Genomic DNA, 17,777 nt, shown 5'->3' with positions numbered 1-17,777 from the left:
ACGAGCGGAGCTCGCTTGGTTTTACCGTCGCTACAACTCACTGAGCACATCCCATAGAAACAGTTTTGTCTCCTGCCCGTGACCCCGCTGAATTTTAGCAACCCGTCGATCCGATAGATCCCTGTGTTGTAAATCGATCTCACCCAGTCAGTTTCTGACCTCACTTCACCTCAGTAATGGCGTCTTCAAGACGAGAACGACCTATGACCTATGACTGAAGCTCCTTGGTGTCTTAAAGTTTACTGTGCGGGCAATTTAACAATATTTTTATATTTAAAATCACTACTAGTTGTTCGCTGAAGTCATACCACAAAAGCCAAAGATCAAAATGAATTGTAGCACTGGAAAGTAATTAAAGTGCATTGAGCCACGTACTGTAATTAAACATAACTATGAGATACTTTGCAGTATTTTGATGAATGTAAACTAGAAAAAAAATGCAAGTTATTTAACACGTATATTGACAAAAGTTTATATTAACATGACTAAAACTTCCGAATGAATCTATCAGTAAGTCTCAACAAATAATATGTTATTTAATGCATGATTTGCATTTTTCTTTTTCACACACAGCAGTCATTCATTCATTCATTCATTCATTCATTCATTCAAATCCAAATTTAAGACTTAAGCAAAATTGAGTATTTTATGTAGTATATTGCGTCTTTTACGTCTCCTCTCACTCTCTCTACCGTATACAGGGACTAGGATGATAAGTCAGAGCGTTCGGGATGCTCTTTGATTTTTGTGGTCATGTGTTTTTATGCCATCTGATGTTGTGTAGTCTGTAATCCAATCAGGCAGAGAGAGAGAGTGTAATCCATGTTAATCCCACATCCAAAGAGAGAGGGAAACCCAGGATAGGGTTGGTCATTAAGAGAGACAGAAACAGCTGAAGGACGGCAGTAATCTCTAAAGGATACACCACAACCTTTAATAGTCAGACGTTAACGGAAGCACACTGCAGCAGCATTTGTCTCAGTTTTGACGAAGTGTTTCTTTTTCTGTAATTGAGTCTGTCTCTCTGATCTGATCTGGTCTCGTCTGACAGCTGTCTGCCTGTATCCTGAACCCTCGTCGTCAGGGATACCTCTCCATAGAGACACAGTCCCAAAGGTAGGGGAGGGCTTTAAAGGCGAGGAGACCCTCACCTTGATGGAGTTAAGAGAAAGCATGAAGAGGGAAGGACTGCGGTGTAGCCTGTAGAGAGAGAAAAGGGACGTTTACCTGTGGAGGAGGGTCTAACTCTGCAGAAGGAAAGAAGAAGAAGGAGTTGGATGACGTGAACTCTTCAGGTAAGAACATTTTTGTCAGAGAAGGAAAACATGAGTGAACACTGCACGTTTGTCATGTGCTGTGTGTGCATATATTCTCTGCAGTTTTAGGATGGGCTTTGATCTGGAGAGGTTTGTTGGTTATGTGAACGAGGGTCTGCTGTGCTGCGTGTGTCGAGACGTATTGGAGCGCCCCCTCCAGGCCCCCTGTGAACATGCATACTGCAGCGCCTGCATCAGCAGCTGGCTGGTCCATCACCACTCCTGTCCTGAGGACAGGCTGCCGCTGGATGTTGGCAGCCTCAAACCACTCTACAGGTCTGTCTGCATCCTCTGCAGGCTGCTTGGCCGGCCGCTTCCTAGTTGGGATCACCCATTCTTAGATTTCAAAGATAAGCTCTCCCACTTAGCGGCCTCTGTAAATGAATTCAACGTATCTCACTCTTTCCGTCTTCGTATGTTTGATGGCAGGTACATGCGGAACGACCTGAATCGTCTGCAGATCCGTTGCGTGAATGCAGGACAGGGGTGTGACATGGTCTGCTCCCTGGAGAGTCTGCACACACATGAGGATGAGTGCGAGTTCGCCTTCATAACCTGCTCCAACACAGGTACAAAAAAAAAATCTCACCCCTACTGAAAAATCACTCATGTAGTGTGTTGTTTTTATTTCTGTTTGGGGCAGTAATTGTGAAGTTCACCTGTTACCCTTGTGAATGTTCATCACACGAGGGTAACGTGACACCTCCGCGTGGGTGAGCAACAGGTGGCTACTTTGTTGTCATGGCTACCCCACAAACTGGTGCACCCGAGGGACTGAAAGCTCCCAAAGACCTCGCACAGAGTGCAGTCAGGGTCAACTTCCCATCACTGTTTAATGAGCATTTCAGAAACTCTGTGAAGTATGTGCTTTTTGTGCTCACGGTTTAATTGAGACCTGTCGTTGGCAGGTGGCGAGTACATATGTTGCCACTGTGGTAGGTACAGTGACATGAGTGTGTGCATGCAGTGTGATCTGATAGCTTTGCTGTGACCTGTGAGAAGTTTATTAAATTTGGTTTAGTAAACAAAGGCAGCACGGAGGATAAAGATAAGATTCTCTACATATATACTACATTTTTCCAAAGGGATTGCTTTTCTTTTTAGAGATTGGATGTGAGGCCCAATCTTTGTTATTTCATTGACACTTTCCGTTTCTGTTTGCTGTTGTTGCTTGTAATGTTTTTTCCTTTTTTTAAAATATGTATATGTATCTGTAGGTATATAATGGTTGCTTCATGTGTGATTTTTGCGTCCGCTCAGGTTGCCCTGTTCAAGTAGAGAGGCGTAGTCTGGAGGCTCACCTGTCAGAGTGCAACTTCCGCAGCAGAGAGTGTCCCAACGGCTGCGGCCACACTCTCCTCTCTCTCGACCAATCACAGCATAACTGTGTGGCCGAGCTGCGCACGGAGGTGGAGATGCTCAGGTGCGTTCGTCTACTCGTCTGCTCCCACCGTCTCTTGTGACTATGCATTTTTTTTTTGTTTGTTTTTTTGGTGATGTAGCTCATAATTTCGGTCTCGTTGAATGTTTACACCAGAGCAGAGATGCTGTGCAAGTTGGAGGAAGTGAGACGAGAGATGGAGTCTCGGCTGGACTCGCAGAGGAGGCACATGGTGCAGAAAGAGTCTCAGCTGAAGAACGAGGTGGAGGAGATCAAGGTGAACTGTCGCTCACCCATCAAGTATAATGCAACAACCGTGCTGAAGAGCAGTGGAAATGTTTGCATTTACACAACAAAATCCCTGGCTGCTACTTCGCAAACATCAATATGTAGTTATAATATGGCTATTCAAGAGCTTTCAATCACAATAGGTGACCTCTTTCTTTTTCTGAGCCTCATCAGAAAATGTCATACATAATGGCTTAAGAGAAAAATAAGTTTCCGGTGGTGTTGTGTCTTGTCCGTGCAGGGTCAGTTATCCCGTGTGATGTGCGACATGCGGGCCCTGCTGGGAGCCGAGCGCCTGAGGAGGCAGGAGCTGGCAGAGGCAGAGCTGGAGAAGAGAGAACTGCTGGAGCTCCTCAGGGACCTGCAACCAACGAGGAGTCAGCTCCCCGCCGAACCAGGAGGCGGCAGGGACGAGCTTCAGGGAGATCAGCAGGCGTCTGGCAGGGAGCTACACACGGAGCCGACACAGCATCAGCAGAGAAAGTCGTCTTTACACGCGTCCAGTTTGTCGTTGTATTCAGCTCAGGCTGCACATGCTTCAGGTCCACCTCCTTCGCCGCAGCTGGGAGACGGGGTTCGCAAGGGCGGCACGCGGAGTCTGACCCTGGACTGTATCAAAAGAAAGAGCCGAGAGGTGACGGTCATCTGAAATCACCGGATCTACAGCACAATAAATCTTTATTTTGTATATTTAGTGACTATTTTGGCAATGATGTAGAGATTAAAATGTTTTAATTGTATGTTGGAATAAAGTAATTATGCTGTGAACTTTTTGCTTGAGAAGCGGATCTTTTTGTATCTATTATTACCAGATGACAGAGGTAACCATTCATTCCTTTCTAGACACACGCTCAGCTCACTATTATTTCTATTCAAAGTTTGAGTGTCCACTAACAGGTTATAGGAAATATTATACTGTATTTCTTTTTGTCATTTGTGTCTTAAAATGGAAGAACCTGGTCTTACTGGAACGATATGTTTATTATTTAGTCTAAGTTTTACTAAACTGGATTAGTAGTAGTCTTCACATATTTGTCAGGCTAAGGTAAAAAACATATGGTACATGTGATGCTAGAAGTGTGGATGTTTTTTTTCATATCTATTTTCTCTGACCAACAGAACAAACCTTTGATTTCCTGGTGTTGCATCAAAGCCGACTTCCATGATTTGTGTTGAATAGTGTAACACATCATCTACGGTTCATAAATTCTCCTTTTATCAAGCAAACAATACCTCGACACACTTTTTAAATTGTCATAATGTAGCTAATGTAACTGAATCCCTTTTATTCACTTGTCTTTCCTCATAAAGAAAAGTATTGTGTATTTTTTTTGCATTTTAGTCTGGAAACAATTACGACAGAAACTTAAAAGACTTTACTATCACCTTTATTCTCCGATTACAACTCATCATACAAAACATCAAACATCAACACAGTCCGTACGTCATTGTGACAACATCATACCACCACGTTTCCATGGAGATCGCATATACAATATCCTGATTAGTCCGTTTGTCGCCATTAGAGGCTGCAGTCATTTCCCAGGTGAGTTTACCTGGTGAAGGAGCGAACGTGTCTGCCCCTCCCACCTCCGCTCCCTCCCCCGCCGCTGAACTTGCTCCCCTGAGATCCTCTTCCTCCTCCTCCCCCTCCTCCTCCACCGCCGCCTCCCCCACCGCCCCCTCCGGCGTTGCCGCCACCTCCTCCGCCGCTGAGCCACGACAGCCCGGTGCCTCCTCTGCCTCGCGGAGCTCGGTCCCGCGGAGCCAGCCGGTATGCACCTGGAGAAGGGAAGACAAACCCACCTTCAACTCAGTTTAGACTTTAGAGATTCTTGACGTCAACCCAAAGCGCGCGTGCGTGTACACTCCATACTTGCGGGCGGTTGTCGGGAGGGAAGAGGTCCTCGAGTGAAGTTGCTCTGGCCCCCGCGGGGATCACTGTAGGTCCCTCTGTGAGTGACGGCTGGAACCTGGGCGCTCCACGATGAACCACGGCCCCCTTCTCTTCGAGTGTAGTTACCTACAGGAGCAAAACGGAAGATTTGTCACCCCCTACTGGCCAATTCAAGATATATACATCCACCTCATTGTAGAACCAATTTCAGTTGGACAAAAAACTTTACTGACTATATTCATGTATTTAACACATCTCTCCATGCCTCAGTCTTTATTACATTATTTAACAAAGGAACTTTGTTATTTTAGATGGCACAATGTGATGATAAATGGACTTCTACTTAGAAAACTTGATAAAGAAAAAGGTGTCTATGGTTTCAAGGGCACTTAATATACTACAGTATTTTCAGTACGTGTAAAAATTTAGATTTTGGTAATAATTAAAAGAAAGAAATAACAAAATACACATATATTTTGCAAAACCAAAATTGTGCTAATTAAGCTCACAGGTTTCACTGTACAAAATTGAGTCTTTCAACAACCCACCACATTTCATCCGTGTATCCGTGCGTACGTACCCGACAGCAGTACACCTTTAGGTTGTGGCGGAGTGAAAAAGCGAGTCTGGCTGTGAAAGGTGGCTCTGCCTCTGTTGCCAGTGAACAGTCCTCTGGTGGGGGGCTTGGGGGTGCTCTTCGGGGGACGCTTAGGGGGCAAAAGTCCGAGAGGGGTGGTAATGTCTTTAAACTCCGCCGCAACGAAGTCGTCCACGTGCATGCTTGGGGGACGGGAAGTGTTCTGTTTGCGCAGGCGGAAGATGTCATGGGGTCTGGAGAGATTCTGTCCGAACCCTCCTCGACCTCCGCGGCCGCGGGGAGCGGCCATGATGTGGGCTCTTTTAGCAGGCTCAGTGTAGTCCGATTTACCGCTGCAGAGACACGACGGCATTCAAGGAGTTTATTTAAAGCTTGATTCGATGTCTTTGTTGTGAGAAAAACAAAAGGATGAATTTAATAGTAGAGCCGTACCTTGAGGTGATGAAGGTCTCATGTTTGTGTTTGCCCAGCCGGAAACCTTTAGGAGCCTTAGTGTGACCAGGAGACGACGGCTCAGACAGGAAGGAGCGCTCCAGCTCCGCTTTCAAGTCCAACTCTGGACAACACTCCTGAGCCAAACCCACCAGATCCACCTTCACCTGTCACACGGACAAAGAGGGAATCATAGGCATGATGCACACAAGAAACACTGAATGAAAACAAGTGTAAGCTGCATGAATCTGATGAGTCTGAACATGAAAATATCTTAATTCCTAGCAGTTCAGTGTCAAGAGTCTTGAACTCGGTTTGAACCAGGTTTTTACACAAGTACAAACTATGTTTCTCGCCTTAGGGTCAATGCAGCAATGAGTAATTACTATTTGAATTTAGCATAATGACAGGCTGTAGTAGAACTCAACAAATATTGAACTAAAAAAGATTAAAAAGCAGATGATGCAACAGCGGCTGCCTCTATAAGAGCCAGCAAAGAAGATTGACAGGTTGACTCGTATAACGTTCAGCAAAATAATGAGGGTAACACTTTTTCATGATCATGATTATGTTGAAAGGGTTTGTAGACACACAGACACACACACACAGACACACACACACAGACACACAGACACAGACACACAGACACACACACACACACACACACACACACACACACACACACACACACACACACACACACACACACACACACACACACACTCACCGTATCAAGGTCTGTTTCTATGTCATCGGTTTGGAAGGGGGAGAACCACAGAGCCTTCAGCTGCTCATCCAGAGCTTCGGACAGAATGAACACCGTCCTACACAAAAAAACACACAAGGCGTTGATGATTCATTTATAAATCCTCTTGATTGTTCATGCAGCTCATTTTATCACACGAGGGCTTGAGTTTGATCTTAAAAAGTTCAATAGTGGACTAAATATCAGTTAAGATTGTCATCCAGGCTGGGTATAGCTCTATGATGTAATTAATCATTCCGTCATTATAAAATCATATTTCTGAAGGACTCCACCTGTGGTTGAACTGGGCCCCCAGTGTCTCTGGCGCTGGCAGAGTGGGCTCTGTCTCAGATACAGGCGGCGCGTCTGTGGCCGTCTCCAACGTCTGCCTCAGGACAACGACATTCTCCAGCATGGTTTCCAGTGAATCATCCTCTTTACATAGTTTCTACAGACACACAAGCACAGTAGGTTGGATGCCAAGGCAGCGTGGACCTTTTATTCATAAAAATATTAACACACGTCTGAATCACTAGTACCGTAATCTGCTTCTCCAGGGAAGGTAGTGGGTGGGACTCTGAGTCGTCCCACTGCAGCAGAGCTTTCATCTCGGAGCCCGAAAGCAGTCGTGGAGGAACAAAGGTGGACTCTTCACTGGACCCGTGGCTCTCGTCAACACACTGGATATGAATTAAGATTCAGGGTCAAGACCAGTTATACTGTAACAGTTAGTAATTAGTGCATCAACAAGTAAGAACAGGAGCAGTGTCAGTTTAACTCTACTGAAAAGGAAATTTCATACCGTGGTTATATGTTAACATTTTGTTTCAAGACATTTCAAAACATAAACATATTTTAAATAAAATACACATTTACAACAGATTAATCACTGAAACATATCAGTTTCTCCCCTGGTTGTAATTCACTCCTGTTGTCGTCCACATTCTGATTTTATCTATTATATATTTTATGTTCAATATTGTTTTATTATCCAGAGACTTTAATAAATGATGAGTTACCCTAAGTCTGGACATACGTACCATTGTTTCTGTGTTGAGAATTTGCCTGAGAAAGTCGAGCAGAGCTGAGAGCAGATCCACCGAGTCCTTGTTGAAGGAAACCACCAACCTCTTCAACAGCGCGCACAGTCCTGCACCGTGTTTCTTCAGAGCGCTGGAACAAAGGTCAGAAGTACAATCAAGGTGACATCTAACTGAGGAAATGGCCCAAGAACGCAGAACAAACCCAAGGAAACATTTCCATTTACACTTTAAGGTGGTAGAGTCCATAGTCGTGCTCAGTGAGGAAGCTTAAAGTCCTGATGCAGGTGAGGAGGAGCGGGACGCTGCTCTCTGCATTCCCCAAAACCTCCAAAAGGGAATTGCACACCAACGACATCATCTCTCGCCCCGGTAGAGCATTGGCCAGCTGCTCAGCCTCCGACACACAGCTTTCACCGGGCGGAGACACCAGCAGAGCGATGTCCTGACGAAGACGACAAACTTTTCAGCATTTCGCCTTTTCCTTTTAAAGACTTTTTACACTTTTATGTGTTATGTGCCATCCTCACCTGGTCACACAGTGACTGTAATATTGTCCCCACAAGAACGCTGCATTGCTGCTGCTGTAAGGAGTGATCGGTAGGAGGAACCAAAAGAGACAAAAGCAAGGGGAACAAATCGGCCAGCTGCTCGTCTCCAGAGACCGACCCAGACAGGAGGTGCAGTGCTGCGCTCTTGCAAGCTCTCTGAGACACCAGGGCGTCCATCAGAGACAGCAGGCGCAAGACCTGGGCCCAACACACGACTTTCCCTTCCACCCTGCAGTTTGGAAGATAATGCAAACTTAAAACACAACTAAAGGCATAAACAGAAACCGTGGTGGTGGTGGTGCGTGTGTGTGTCCTTCACTCACGGCTGCAGCTCCTCCAGCAGCAGCTCAAGCAGAGTCTTCATGATGAGCGTCGCACTGGGAGACGACAGGTCTGCCAACTGGACGCACACTCTCCTCAGCATGGCCAGGAGAGGAGGGCAGCTGGTGGCGAACACACACCTCAGCGCCTCGGAAAACACTTTCCACTGCGCCCGGATGTGCATGCTCCACAGCTTCCTCGTGTTTAAGGCTACAGCCACGTCTTGGACTGATATCACCTGTGGAGCCAAAGGTCTTGTAATGTTAGCGCGTATGCCAAGACAAGAATCATTAAATGAAATAGAGAAGAGATTAGAGGTACCTGAGTGCTCTGCATTGGCAGTGGTAGAGGCAGGAGCTCAGACAGCAACGTCAGGCCGGAGAAGAGGCCTTCAGGGGCTTTCAGCAGGGAGCCAAGAACCTCCTTTAGCATCAGAGACCACGTGTTACTGGCCAGAGTCTCTTCTGTGTGAGTGACCTGCAGCAGACACAAACGTTAACTCACAAATGCATAAGACACATTTTCTGTTCGCGCGTGTTTGATTCACACGCACCTCTTCATTGACGCCCTGCGTGAAGGTGAGCAGCACGTCCACAATGAGCGCCTGCACTCTGGTCTCCTCCCCGTCCAGACGTCCGGACGCAGGGATGGAGCACACCATCATGTGGAGCGACACCAACACGTTGGCCACGCGAGTGTCCCTGAACTGGAAAGCTCCCCCGCGGAGCAGCTCCGTGAGCATGGTGCGCAGCAACCTGAGCGTGCTGATGCACACGCTGAGGATCATGCAGCGCTGCGGCGTCGGGCCCATGTGTCCGTGCACGCGCCACGGCTGCAGCAGCACGCCGCACAGCTTCTGGAGGACGCGCACACACGTGTCCAGGCCCTCCCCGGAGAACAGCTGGACGCCTGCTAGACTCCACTTCAGGTCCCTCTGCTGACCTGCGGAAAGGAAGGAGACACGAAGGTCAAAAACGTGTCCGCTAGGAGACAACGGCAGAGAGAAAAACCCTGTTTGATGACTTTACCTTCTATAGCGGGAGGGGGGCAGGCAATGTGGCAGAGGACCCTCAGAGCGGTGACCAGCCCCGTTCCCTCTGCAGTTAACACGTTCTCCACATTCTGAAGTAGAAACAAAACCTGTGTTGAGCGTAACATCCAGCGCACGTATCTGTAGCCCACAGAGAAAACACACGCTGGAGCCGTTTAGACTGTTAGTGAAGCTTTACATTCCAGGAAGATATATTTGTGGTGGATTTGAGGTTCGTTATTAGACCAGAGTGTGACCTATAAACACTGTTCTCACTGTTATTGTTTGGGAAGTTCGCACCCCTATGAAGGCTGCATGTTTGTAAGTCACCTTATCAGCTGGCCTGGTTGTGACAACACTGCACTGTTTTCCCCTGGTAATAATGTAGAAGCCTCTCTATAAATATCACTCAGTAATAGCAATATGGTAAGGTGAGCCTTTATTTCCTCACTGAATGAGTTAACAGACTGAATCAGATGTTCACTGGCAGCTGCCTAATCAACGCCAGCTCAAGAGATTTATTATTTATTATCCACTGAATTGAAAAGACTCTGGGCTGTTAAGGGCCGTCGGCAGGTAATATTGGAATATGAAAGCTCAAAAAATAACTTGAAATGAAAACAAGTATAATAAAAAAAAGAGAGATCTGTACCTGCTTGATGTAGTCAATGAGTGTAGGAATGCTGGCAATCTCGAAGCGCACTTTCTCTAGAGGCTCAAGCCATTTACTGAGCTCTGAAAAACAAAACGACACGTATAGAGACACTCATTTAGAACATTTTTTAACTAGTATGATACGCGAGTGTCACAAGAGCGGTATTTACCCTGCAACTTGGCATTAGTGTCATCTGCTTTGGCTAAGGTGAGCAGCGGGGCAGCATACTGCTCCATCATCCTCAGTTCATTAGAGGTCTGCGCCACCAGAAGCACCAGCATGCAGGCGTAGTTATATGTCACAGCTTTGCGAGCCTTGGCCTCACTGAAAGGAATTAAAAAAGAAGCATTGGAATGAGATGAGAGCATAGAAAAATTTTTAAAAAATAAACAAGTCTGAAGAAATGACAGTCGTACCCCTGTCCATCTTTGCTGTGGTGCTGGAGCAGGGTGACCAGACAGGACAGGTTGTTGTCCAGGCTGAAAACGTGGGCCACGGCGCTCCGACCGGTCTGAGTGAAAGTCATCAGGTAGAGCGCGTGGAGCATGCCCAGGACCTCGGCGTTGTCCCCTTCCTCCAGCCCCACGCCGCCGTCCCCTCCCGCGGCCACGTGGCTCATGAGTTCCGACACGCCCTGCAGGGCGTGCAGCGCCTGCATCAGCCACACCCCGAAGCCCTCTTCGCCGAACCCCGGCCCCGTGAGTCCCCCCTCTCCTCCCGTGAACGTGCTCTCCTCGGCCTCAGATTCCGCCATGGACGCCAGGAGACGCAGCAGCAGGTTGGCGGGCGCGGGCTGGGCGATGAGGAAGAGCAGGCCTGACTGGGTGAGGGACAGGAAGCGTAGGACCTCTCTGACCGCCTGGGTGACGCCTACATGGCCGGCTGCAGCCGCTGCTGACAACACCACCGTCGCGCTCTCCAGGAAGTGGCACGCGTGCATATATCTGAATAAAAGTAAATGCAATAATTTAATAATTAATAATTTAATTTTCAGTCTGAACTAATGTGATTTGAGTTTGCATGCGTACCTGTACAGTGTTGGATATGGGTTGTCCCTCTCCTGTGGTCCTGTTATTCTAGCAGTGGTGGGGAAGGCTTTTCCGGGGGGCTGCACCATGCAGTGAGGGGCCGTCTCCAACAAGTGATGCAGCTCTTCCAAAACCCCCGCCAGCCTATCGAGCTCCGCCTCGCTCACGTGGGAGGAGTTTAGCGGCGGTTCTTCTTCCATGGGGCTCTCAGCATCCTCCATCTCCTCCTGAGGATAACGGTCGGCCACGGTCACCACATAAAACCCATTCAGTCTTTGAAGCGCGTGTGTGAAAGAGCGGCTCGAGTGGGTGCTTGTTACCTGCTGTGGTTCGCTCCACGCTGCCGCTGTGTTCTGGAGGTCGACGAGTACCTCGTACATGTGGCTCTTTTGTAATATGGCGTTTCCAGCTGTTATGACTCTCACTGTTTCTTCGCGCAGGAACAGCTGGACTAGACGCTGTGAAGCACATGAAGCTTAGAGTCACATTAACAAGACAAAACACAATGGCTGTGTTCAACTTGTCATGTGTGTTTACTGTGAAAGTGAAGGGCGGATGAGCGGCCAAGTCAAAAACATAATCAGCTTGAGATCTGGAATCTGTGCCATAGAAATGCAGACTTTGTGTCGCTAACCTGATAGCCGCTCTTCTCTGAATCTCCTGCGTGTAGGAAAGCCTCCACCCCAGCAGGAGCGCTGATCAGAGCATCCAAAGCTCTCAGGATACTCAACTTCAGCGTGGAGGAGACGTGGTCTGCTTGGACCAGCTCCAGGAGCACACCGAGGGCCCCTTCGCGCAGCAGCACCGTGAGGCCCTGCGGATATTCTGCAAGGCATGATGCTAGCTTAGCACCAGCTTTTAGCTGTCTGAGGTTAAGAGCAATGGGCTGCGTGAGAGCAATCTCCATGCTCAGAGCTTGAAGAGCCCAGTGGACTAAAACTTTAACAGTTTCCTCCATCTCTCCTTCTCCTTGTTTAATGAAATAGGGCAACCCTTTGGTGAGAAGTCCAGGTGCCTCTTCCAGAGCGGTGACCCAGCGGGAATCTGTGTCATCACCGACGCTAGTTAGGAGATCTTTCAGGTGAGCGACAGCTTCAGCTTCCTCTCCCCCAGCTGTTCCTTCTGTCCCCCCAGCGTCCCTGGGCTCCTCCATACTGGCCTTCTCAAACTGGGAATCAAAGCGGGTCTTGTAGGGAGGGGTGAAGTAGAGCAAGGGTCTGAGCTCTCGTTCGTACGGGTCATACTGGACGGGTGGCACAGATGCAAGATCCTCAGGAGTGTAGTCCATGTCGAAGGTGGGCAACTTGAAGGTACTGTTATCCAGGTCATCCTCGTCACTGGAAATCTGCTCATAACCGTCGTCGCCTAGTAGGTCGAAAAAAGAGAAAATTTGACAAGGATTATTCGCAGCAAATAAATGATCACAATGCTCCAACCTTTATGTGTTGTATAAACATGTGTAAAATGAAAATGAGAAGTAATGAGGAGGTCAGCAGTAACTATATATCCCTTACCAATGCACAAACGCATACACTCAAAATCCTACAAACTAATCACTCCAAACATGCAGGATTAGTTCGGCATGCATGATGTGATTATAGCACACACTCAGCCACAGCTGTGAGGACGCGTCAGATGCACCTCCACATCACAGCTGATGAAGGTTAATCTTAAGCCTTCAGAGAAGCCCTGAGCGGACCAGCTGAGAGTTTGCAGCATCCACTGGCTGTAGATGGACGCGGCATGCTAGAGCACACACTCTCTCAATCTGCAACTCAGTCCCAAATGGACCCTGGTCCCGAGGCCCCGTGGGACGACCATGTGTAGGGTTTCTACTGTCAACGGGTTCGGGGCTGAGTGTCCATTTGGGATTGCAGACGATCCTACTCTAACATAAGAACTCTCCTACCTTCCTCCATCTCCTCTTCCTCGTCCTCACCCTCATCTTCCTCCTCCTCTTCTTCATCCTCCTCCTCCGGCGCGCTCCCCTCGGTCCGTGCGTCCTCTTCCTCCTCCTGCTCCTCCTCTTCCTCCTCCTCATCGCCATCTTCTTCTTGTTCGGCGTCTGAGTACGTTTCGTCCGCGGGCAGTGACCTTTCGGGCGACACAGCCTCCAGGTAATCATCGCGGCCCTCGCATGGTTCATCTTTGGCAACACCCACTGCAAATTGAAAATAATTATAGGCTCAATTGTGCAAAACAGTTCAGGGACATATTTCTTGTGGGCCAGGGGTTATAACATGTAGTATTTACCTAATAGCTTTAGTTACAGACTCTAAACAACTGTAGATAAATGAAGTGCAGGGTAGTAAATAAGATAAAACATGCAGAACAATACTACAACACTTTCTCAAAGAGAAAAACTTAGACTGAACATACTGTAAGAAGGCTCAATTTTTACAGGCACACTGACAAACCATTTATGATTCATGTACATAAACTGTACAGTTTAATGTGTTTATTCTTTAACTTTAAAATGACATCAAGAGCAAACACTGATGTTGAATTACAAGAAGTCCTCACTAAAGCAACATCCCTGTAATGTTTGAACAGTGGCTGACATAATGTCGTCAAACAGATGTGGAGATCTGACCTGTCATCGGAACCTGCTCCTCCTCATCATCGTCCGGGGGTGGAGGTCCAGGTGGAGTCCGAGGACCTCTGGGTGGTGGTCTGGGAGGGCTGCCATTGTACTGGTCATCTTTTTCCCATTCTTAAAAACATCAACAGGTTTAGTATACAACAAACCCACCTTGTAAAGACATCTTATAAGGATGTTCCACTTTCAGGAAGTGGGTGTGAAGGCGAGAGCACGTGTTGGTTTCAGGTTAATGTTGCCCACCTTGTTTAACAATCCTCTTGAGGCCACTTGGCTGCTGTGGGGGTGGGGGTGGAGGAGGGGGTGGCGAGTCTTGGTCGTGTCCATGTGAGCGCTCTGCTGTCCCATACACCGCTAAAGTGAGAGTTGTGTACCAGCCACGCAGCACCAGGCCATCTGTGTTCACCTGCAGGCGCAAACCCATTGATTAACTCTCAAATAAAAAAAAAAATAAAAGAAAAAAAAAAAGAATACAATACGTCTTTATTACGACCGACCACTTACCTTTCCACTGGGTCTGAACACAATGGACTTGTTCTCATCATATTCCAGACTGTGGACAGAATAAAAGACAAGAGAGATTAAAGCAACAATCCAAAAATAAACCAGTGCATAACTTAGCTTAAGCCTGTGTGTTATCCGTTAGCCCTCGGCAATGCTTTTTCAAATCTGCACGTAATTGACGTGTAGTTATGAGGAAACCTCTCCCAACATGATCTATTGTCTTCAAAATAATAAAGTGTCTTAGAAAAAACACACTAAGTCTAAAGCACACTTATAATTTGCCAAGTGGTAAAAAGAATTAACAGCAATTTTAGCTCGTCTAAGCTGGATAAGTGATTTAAACAAAAACTATCAAAGAGTTAAAATTCATTCTATTGCTAGACTGGTAAGAATCTGTCGAAATAATCGGCCCCAAGTAAACAAACTTAATAACGCTTAATTTTGATGTTCTGGGTTGTAATTGATCCTCAGCTCACCAGTTTGATTCTTTTGGAAAAATAAATATTTGACCAAAACCATTTCAGTTACATCTGTTTATAACATCTGAACGATTTTTCAATCGTATAAATTGTTGAATCACACAGGTTAAATAAATACTTTTCCACTTTTCCCAGCAAAGTTAATAACCGTCATATTTACAGATTACAAAATGGGTAATTAAATAAAACTGCCTGATTCAAACGTTCCCCTCTATTTCACCTAGTACCAAATGTTTTTGGCTCACATTCAGATGCAGCGTGGGTGGGGTTGGGTTTCTGGAGAGACCAGTTAGCCAGCACAGAAACAAAGGAACCTGAATATGGGTGTGCTAGCTCTATGACAACAGTCCTTAGATGCTACTGCGACTGGTTCTACAGGTGAGACAGACTTCCACATCAAGAAATATTGAGATAGAGCATGGGAAGAGGAAAGGAGGTTGACACAAACAAAACGAGAGGGACGAGAATAAAAGCATTTCTGACCTGCCCAGTCTGTGGAAGGTGGGGCTGTTGGGTTTGGCTGCATTATTGAAGAACAGCTCCAACTGGAAGGCGTGAGGAGACGTCTCACTGGAAACACACATTTAGTACTGTCAAAAGGCTTTCCTCGTTTGAGTCATACATGCATACATAACACTGGTGTGTGACATGACAATAAAGAATCTGAAACCTACTTATTTAATACACCTGCACAATGTGATGCTCTATATTAAAAGGCATAGCCTTAAAAGGCTGCAAAGTTCTGCTTTCATTGAAAACTTAAGGGAAAACTGACAGATATTTAAAACAACACATTTGCCAGAGTACTTTCTCCATCGCTACACATTCATACCTCAATCGTACAATATTGAAACCTACCTGCATTCATTCAGCAAAATTACTTCACACATTACTCAACAGGATCAGTGAGAATCAGGATCTGCTCAACAATGGAGCTCAGGTGTCAAACTCAGACACTTCTTCATTCATACAGGCCTCCCTATATCCCACAGGCACACACATTCATCTCAGGTGTCTTAAGCTGACAAACATCACCAGGAGCAATATACAGTATCATTTGCAATATTCCCTGCAACCCGAGATGAACCGATCCAACTTTTACTCTTACAATACAATCCTGATACCTGCTGACATAGACGACAGATCTGTTGCCAGTTGTGGAGGTTTCCTAAATATAAAATATGCATCCCAGATTTCATAAAATCACATTTTAAATTAGGTACCACAAAGTCAGGTAATTTGGCAGCACTACAACCCAAGTCAATGAGTGCATCAACAAATTAAAAACTGGAAACACTGCATTCCAGTAAAACTATTCTCTGTGAACTACTTGTGTTATGATCAATACCCAGAGTGCTTAATAAGGTCAGCACTAAGTTCAACGCTGATCTCCATGTTGTTTGTTTAGTAAACCCTTATTTACATAAAGAGACTGACATATTACAATTAGTACCAACCTCGGTCACTGTGATATAGTCTAATTGAACATTTCTGGGTTCCACCTCCTTAAAACAGCTTCAACATAACGGAGCATTCGTGTTGGAAGGGTTTAATACAGGGCTGGTAGACATCTTTGGATTAAGCTGGGGGTACCAAATCAATAAATTACTATATGAGTGTGACTGCATCATAGCTCTTACCCAAACGCTCTGCTGTCAGGTAAGTTGCTGTGTGCTTTGATTCCTGGAGGAATGACCCGCACCTCTGTGATTAGCACCCCGCAAGGAAACCGCACCACATCCACGTTGGTTAACTGAAGTAGAAGTAGACATCACAATGGACATAATTGATATACGCAACATTGGCTTCATTGAATGGACACTACAGATCAGAACATTCTCCCTTATTTTGGTCTGCACCGAAGTAAACATTGTCATGCTGAGACTTTCAAGTTAGCATTAGCTGTCCGGCTAACCAGCGAAGAATCTGTAAAAGCATGCAAAAGAAGGTCGCTGCAAACAAGCTATCTGTTTATGAAAATAAAATCACATTTAACGGGGGTATTTTGGTCCAATCGAGTGTACGATAAATGTGCAATGAAATGAAAAACTGACAAGCAGCGTTCATAGTAACACAACAACTGCTAATGTTAGCCAAGTTAACACCGTTAGCTTGGAAGTTGAGCATCATTATAAAAAACTCCAGAATAAAAGCGATATAAGTTTTGAATATAGGCATATCTAATGCACTTTCACAAGACTGTGTTGGAGCGTAATAAATAGTAAGTTACCTCTGCACTTTGATGTTTAAACGTATCTAGAAAAAGAAGCTCCGTGGAAGTGTCCCCCGCCATCGCTTTCCTGCTTCCGGTCGGGCCAGGGGTAAACTTCCGGAATGAAAAAACACTTCCGGTTCACGTCGAGTTGAAGCTAATAATAACAATAATAATAATTATTATTATTATTATAATTATAATAATTATAATACTTTTCTATTAATTAGTCAAGCATGAGAAGAAATTGATCTTTTCTTGGTTCATAGGGGCTTATCTATTCAATCATATTGATTGATATAGTTGTTATAATGCAACATTAAAAAGTAAAATGATGCCTACATTCGAGCAACATTTTGGTAGAATTTTGCTTTTCTCTTAATATTTTTATTTTAGCAGAATGTTATTGTTAGGACTCCTCCATTATGAATAAAATTGTTAGCTTTAAAAATTATCAAAAACAGTATTTATTATTCTATTCTATTTTTTAAACAGAAAATATGGACAGTTCTGTCAAAAATTATGATAGATAGACAATTTTAATTGTTTTTCAGGCCGTCGGATATTATTATCTCAGTTATCGAGATATGTGAAAGGTATGCATATTTACTATTATGTGGTAGTACAAAGACACACATAAAAGTGTTGTAGATACTATACTACTACTTAATAGATACTATTTCTTTCCTCCATGGTCTGCC

At 45.6% G+C, this 17,777-nt stretch overlaps 2 protein-coding genes across 7 annotated transcripts; one reads left to right on the top strand and one right to left on the bottom strand.

Annotated features, from left to right (window-relative positions):
- Positions 1 to 868: 868 nt before the first annotated feature.
- On the top strand, positions 869 to 3,753 carry rnf41l (ring finger protein 41, like). The gene is made up of 6 exons (XM_047598982.1): positions 869 to 1,295; positions 1,380 to 1,592; positions 1,746 to 1,885; positions 2,577 to 2,739; positions 2,854 to 2,974; positions 3,227 to 3,753. The coding sequence occupies exons 2-6, from the start codon at positions 1,387 to 1,389 to the stop codon at positions 3,632 to 3,634; spliced, it is 1,038 nt and encodes a 345-aa protein (XP_047454938.1). The 5' UTR covers positions 869 to 1,295; positions 1,380 to 1,386; the 3' UTR covers positions 3,635 to 3,753.
- A 604-nt stretch (positions 3,754 to 4,357) lies between these two features.
- On the bottom strand, positions 4,358 to 17,189 carry virma (vir like m6A methyltransferase associated). Of its 6 annotated transcripts, none has more exons than XM_047599337.1 (27): positions 17,095 to 17,189; positions 16,505 to 16,617; positions 15,348 to 15,434; positions 14,386 to 14,434; positions 14,125 to 14,287; positions 13,876 to 13,995; positions 13,192 to 13,443; positions 11,917 to 12,647; positions 11,603 to 11,740; positions 11,283 to 11,509; positions 10,671 to 11,198; positions 10,424 to 10,578; positions 10,252 to 10,334; positions 9,598 to 9,691; positions 9,123 to 9,511; positions 8,891 to 9,046; positions 8,572 to 8,807; positions 8,228 to 8,477; positions 7,925 to 8,142; positions 7,698 to 7,830; positions 7,197 to 7,337; positions 6,951 to 7,105; positions 6,640 to 6,736; positions 5,913 to 6,079; positions 5,463 to 5,812; positions 4,862 to 5,008; positions 4,358 to 4,791 (listed from the first exon to the last, which is right to left on the bottom strand). In XM_047599337.1, the coding sequence occupies exons 1-27, from the start codon at positions 17,155 to 17,157 to the stop codon at positions 4,538 to 4,540; spliced, it is 5,496 nt and encodes a 1,831-aa protein (XP_047455293.1). In that variant the 5' UTR covers positions 17,158 to 17,189; the 3' UTR covers positions 4,358 to 4,537. The 6 variants fall into 6 exon arrangements, with proteins under 6 accessions (XP_047455293.1, XP_047455294.1, XP_047455295.1 ...); XM_047599338.1 differs by having other exon boundaries at positions 4,358 to 4,767; XM_047599339.1 differs by having other exon boundaries at positions 13,222 to 13,443.
- Between the last annotated feature and the right edge of the window lie 588 nt (positions 17,190 to 17,777).

The sequence above is a fragment of the Mugil cephalus genome, chromosome 11 (genome assembly GCF_022458985.1).
Source record: "Mugil cephalus isolate CIBA_MC_2020 chromosome 11, CIBA_Mcephalus_1.1, whole genome shotgun sequence".
Taxonomy (NCBI): Eukaryota; Metazoa; Chordata; class Actinopteri; order Mugiliformes; family Mugilidae; genus Mugil; species Mugil cephalus.
The sequence above is the reverse complement of the archived record's forward strand: the minus strand, read 5'-3'. Positions and strand labels throughout refer to the sequence as shown.